The 5,710-nt window shown below is 20.8% G+C and overlaps 1 protein-coding gene across 1 annotated transcript; it reads left to right on the forward strand.

The window, feature by feature from the left end:
• Positions 1-2,468: 2,468 nt before the first annotated feature.
• Positions 2,469-3,468, forward strand: PGO_001540 (variable surface protein; the record flags this gene model as incomplete). Its single annotated transcript, XM_028690965.1, has 3 exons — positions 2,469-2,516; positions 2,711-3,184; positions 3,313-3,468. 3 exons carry the CDS (start codon positions 2,469-2,471, stop codon positions 3,466-3,468), a joined length of 678 nt encoding a protein of 225 aa, XP_028546766.1.
• Positions 3,469-5,710: the final 2,242 nt, after the last annotated feature.

A 5,710-nucleotide genomic window follows, 5' to 3' on the forward strand; every position in this document is an offset into this window, starting at 1 on the left:
ATTATGGTGGAAAACTATTAAATTCACTCATATGATCACCACTTCATAGCTATTATTTTATATGTGAAAATTACATGTTTACGGATTAAGCGAATTACAAAAGACTTTGATCAATTTTTTGTTAATGTGTAAAAAAGGTGTAATTACAATTTTTCATAAAATTTCTATATATCTATATATGTAAATGTTAAAATCCAAATAATACATGAGATTATCACAATATATGAATTTAATATATGATAAATAATACATCAGTTATACGCAAGATTTGTTAAATTTCATTTTTAGCATTCATACTCGACAATATTTTCTTTAATTCCTAAAAATATAATATTAAAAATATGAGAATATTTGTAATGTAAGTAAAATATAATATGACTTCAGACTCATAAGAAAAAAATAAAAAATATTCCCAATCTAGATTTGTCTTTTTGGATGTTTAAGAAATATATAATTTTTAATTAAATATGAACAGTTGTGCAATGGGGCTTGGAATAATAATCGTTTATAAGAAATAATTTTCCTGCTTTGCTTCAAATAATTTTGGAATTCATTTTTCAAGTAGAACAAGTTAGAAATTTGCATATGCAGTAGTAATTATTATATAAGAGAAATTCTCAATTATATCACTTCATTCTAAGCACGATATATATTTTTCTTCAAGCAGAACATATCTAAGCAAAAGATTAATTATATTTCTTTATGTTACTACTTACGATGATTTTTAAAAATTACATATTTTACACGTATTATTTGAGGATTCCTTACCCATTTTATGTATCCTGTATTTCATCTATCCTTACTTCAGATGAATTAGGTGTATATTTTTTTATGATGTATTTTTTGCACTGTGCAGATTTATGAGGTAGTATGTAAGAATAAACCAATAACCGATGTGTTTATCTCGATTTTGTCCCATTTAAATAAATTTTTACATTTTATTTAATATATATTTTTAATATACTGAAAATTTATGACTATTAATTAGGCCCAATTAGCCTGAAATTTAAACTTTTTTCCATGAATGTTTATTTTTTGTGTCTTCATGCGAGCCATAATTTAAAAAATGTTTTATCAATATCATTTAACATATTTGTTTTAATATTAAGTAAAAATATTTGCATCCCCCTTATATTTCTATATGAGATCTTTATATTAAGTCTTATTTATGTACGCCGATCTAATTATTTAAGGATTTTAAAAATAAATATTTTTTTAACAATACACTTTTTTTAATTATTAATTTCGGCAATGAAATAAAATATGCATAATTTTTTTTGTAGAAGTACCATATCGTACGTTTTAATCATTCATCATAATGACGCAAAAAAAAATAATTTATATCTATTTTTGTTTGTTACACAACATTCAATTTTCAGTATCATAAAATCCTTTTTATACTTTGTAATGTCTATTGTTTTAATAAATTAATATTCATAAAAATTATAATTATTAATAAATATTATATCCCAATATGTTACAACAATGAATACAATTTAATAATTAAGCGCGAATACTGAATGCAACCTAAATTTCTTTCTATAAATAAATAGGACACTTATTGCATCACAAAATGAAAAATGATTTTATGAACAAATTATAATTTTTAATAATCATGAATTTATATAATTGCAAAGGCAATTGGTAAAACTTTATCTAAAATAAGTTATTTATGAATTTAAAAAAAAAAAAAAAGCAGTGAATAAATTACTCATTGAAAAAACATTAACATTGTCATAATTAAAATAAAATGTATACTGAATTATTATAATTTAATATGTGACATATAGAATTGATATATTCATGTATCGTGTTCATTAAATTCATGTCAAATATGAGGTAAGCATCATATAATATTATATATATATTAATACAAGCTTATACTTCAATAATATATTTTCACCTAATAATTGTTTTTTTAATTATGAAATTGAATGTATTCTGAAAGTATTATTTTATTATAATATCTATACCATTTATTGATAACATTGAGGAAATATAATTTCAGTTTATATAATCCGAAAATAAAAGATATATATCATAATGTAAGTAGTTTATTATTGAATAACCACAATAAGAAAAATACATAAGCACATATTCTAAAACTAACGATTTATGGAATGCGCTGATGCTATATCCCTAAAAACTTATATTAGACAGAATAAATAATGAAATTATAGAAATATAAAGTGTTAATACACGCAATATATATATCGTATAATGCAACTTTTTCCTTATGTTTATATCTATATGGAAAAGTTATTATCCCAATTTTTCCAGATAAGCTCATGTGATTCATCAGACGTATATCTAATATATATGTGGGTTAAATATAAAAAAAAGCATATATGTAATTATAAAATGATGCTACATTCATTTATAAATTTATTTTAATAGTTAACTATTAATGAATCATTATTAAAAATTATATATGACTTTTAGGTATAAATAATAAAAAATTACAATAAATGTTATTATTAAACTCATTTTATTTTCTATATAAATGTAAAGAAGTTGTTAAATCATGTATTCTAACATCCTAAATTATCCCCTTAATTTTATAAGATGGTTCAAGTAATGATAATATGCTTTTTGTTAATATAATTACTCATATTAATAAATTATAATATATATATTTATTTTTTGCATTAAATGATTATTTAAATGTTTTATACGTTCCCCCCTTTTCTTTTTATACTTATGCTCTTAGAGAGTTACAAATAATGCCGGAACTATAGAGAGTGTGTGTAAACAATTGACGGTAAATGTCATATCAGCCGATGCTTACAGTGATAGTATATTAAGTCAAACAAAGGAAAAAGATGAAGAGCTATTCAAAATAGGATGTTGTCTGGATCACTATAAAGAGACATCGGAAAGTATAAATAAAACAAATTTATGTGCTTCCTTAAATGAATGGTTAAACGCTAAAAAAAAAGAATACTTAGAGAGTTCTAAAAAATCTGATAAGTTAACATTATGGGATAATAATATAGAGGCATTGTGGAAAGAATTACAAAATGGTGATGGTGACAAATGGTGCAGTAGAGAACTTAACACATATGAACATTATAATGCATCAAAAAGGGTATCTACTTTTTCACTACCATCATTAAATGACATTCTCGTTTCTGTTTTTATTCCTATTATTTCAACACTCCTTGTATTTTTGATTATATTTAATGTAATAGAAAAGTATTGGTAAAAATTTATTCATATTGTTTTAAGTAATATTTGCAATATTTTAACATTAATAGCATTGAAACTATATTAATATGTTATATTTTACATTAATTTATGTTTTATATATAGTTTGCTAAAATTAAAAGATCTGTCCACAGTAAAGTTAATAGAAAGATCTTATTAAGGAAGGATGTACAAGACGCATATCCCTTAGAACATAATTATGCAGATTTTCCCTTAGATTTTGAAGACAAAAGAATTAATATAGTTTATTCATCAAAATAAAATTCTTAAGTAAAATGTAATTTCAAATAAAATATTTAATTAACAATATTACAGTCATAATATTTATTGCAAATATGGCTACATCATTAAAATTATAAAATAAAAAGAGAAAATATATTGAATAAAAAGAGTCAAATTGATGAAATGAACAAAATTGAACAAATAAAATGTGCCAAATAGATTTTATCTATACATGTAGTAATAGATCATGCATTTAGTTAAATCTCACATGTTAATAATAGAATGATTAGGATATATAATATGTTTAGAATTAAGGTATATTTTAATAATTATATAAGAAACTAGAATATCAAAAAATTATTATAATGTGTATTTAACACTGGGAAATTCACATTTCCATAATATTATGGAATAAAATAGAATGATTAATGCAGAAAAAAGTTATAAAAGGTGTAGTAAAAGTATTATATCAATTTGTCATTCCTCATATGTAGTACAATATTATTTTATCATTAATGCTCTTTTTTATGTCTTAAAAGTATATTGCTCATGCAAAAACAGTGTATTAAATCATGATAAGGACTAAATATATTCATCTATTTTTATTCATTATTTAAGTTCTTATCAAGTTGATTTTTAATATCATGAGTTTGTTTAGTAATTTTTTCATATTCATTTGTCAAATTAACATTTTTTCTGTTTTATTATATTGTGAGAATTGTTTCATCTTTATATAATGTTATTAGAGATGGTAGAATAAATGTGATTTTATAACAACATCCTATATTTATTTTAAACAATATATTTTCTTCGACTGACGTAATTGTTCGTAAAATTTTTCAAAACTGTATAATACATTATATCTCTTCTTCCTTGAAATACTACTTGTCATTTCTGCTTGTTACAGCACTTGAAATCTTTATAAATATTACTCAATAATTTTCTTTTCCTAATTATTTTTTTTTTCGTAAGGATGATCCAAAAATGGTGAACTAATTATCAATAAAAAATATTTATACATTATAAATATAATTGCTTATTCGAAACTTCATTAGTTCTGAAAAAGTAGTCATAATACAATTGGTTTAATATTATTTAATGATTTTATAAGTTTAATTCCATATTGAAGAAAACATTCTTTTAATTTGATAATAAATTATATATAGTTCTCTATAATAATTGTTGATATATCTCTGCTATTTATGTTCTTTTAACCCCTATTCCTTTTTACATAATTCATATTAAATGTAAGTAAATAAATATTCTTCTTATAACACATTTTATGTTTTAATATATTATATGCATTACTTATAATTAAATTTCATTTTCTTATAATGCATTTATTTGATTATTTCATAATTTTCATGTTTTTTTATAATGTGCTTTAATTAATATCTATCTCATCCAAAATATATTCACTATTAGTTTTATTTGTGTATTTATTTCATTTTTTTATTAATAACTTGAAATAAATAGTAAATATTTTCTAATTATTTCTTTTTGCAGAAACAGTTCATATACTATCTTCATATAGAGTCAGAAAAGTTCAATCATAATAAATTCATAATCAGTTATGAATTGCTACTATATTTTTTCCAAATATTAAAATTCTTTGAAATACTTTAATTTTGAAGTATAAAAAATTTTTTTTTGACAATATTATGCGTTTTTATTTTGTTTAAAGAAAATAGTACAAAATACACGAATCAAGTATGTATCTCAAAAATTTTCATTATATCATATTTTTATACTTAAAAAAATAACTGAAAACATAAAAAAAGTTAATAAAGATATACAAATTGAATCAAAATATACATATATTTACTAATAAAGAAATTCTTTATTTTAAAAAATTTTAGAATAATTTGACAGCATAAGTAAATGAACAAAATAAATCAACATAATGCACACTTTTATAATATTTTATCCTTATTTCTATACTGTAATTAAAATTACAGCACAAATTGTTTATATTTATAAATTTCAAAAACATAATCTTAATGTTCTACAATAATTTACAACAAAAAAATAATTAAATAAAAATTAAGAAAACAAAAGTATTGGTTAATATATACATAATGTTTAAAAAAAAATTTGGTTTATGAATTTTTTAAAAACAAATAATGATAATTATTTTTAATATTCAAAATAGCTATATGCAAAATTGATACTTCTTTCTCTTTCAACTGAAGGTCCATATAGTATCCTCAAGAACTTTTCATTCATTTTCTTTGTTTTTTTTTCTTTTGCTTTTTAAATAATTTAGAAAAAACCTTTTATA

Source organism: Plasmodium gonderi, assembly GCF_002157705.1.
Source record: "Plasmodium gonderi DNA, contig: Pgo-contig_161, whole genome shotgun sequence".
Lineage (NCBI taxonomy): Eukaryota > Apicomplexa > Aconoidasida > Haemosporida > Plasmodiidae > Plasmodium > Plasmodium gonderi.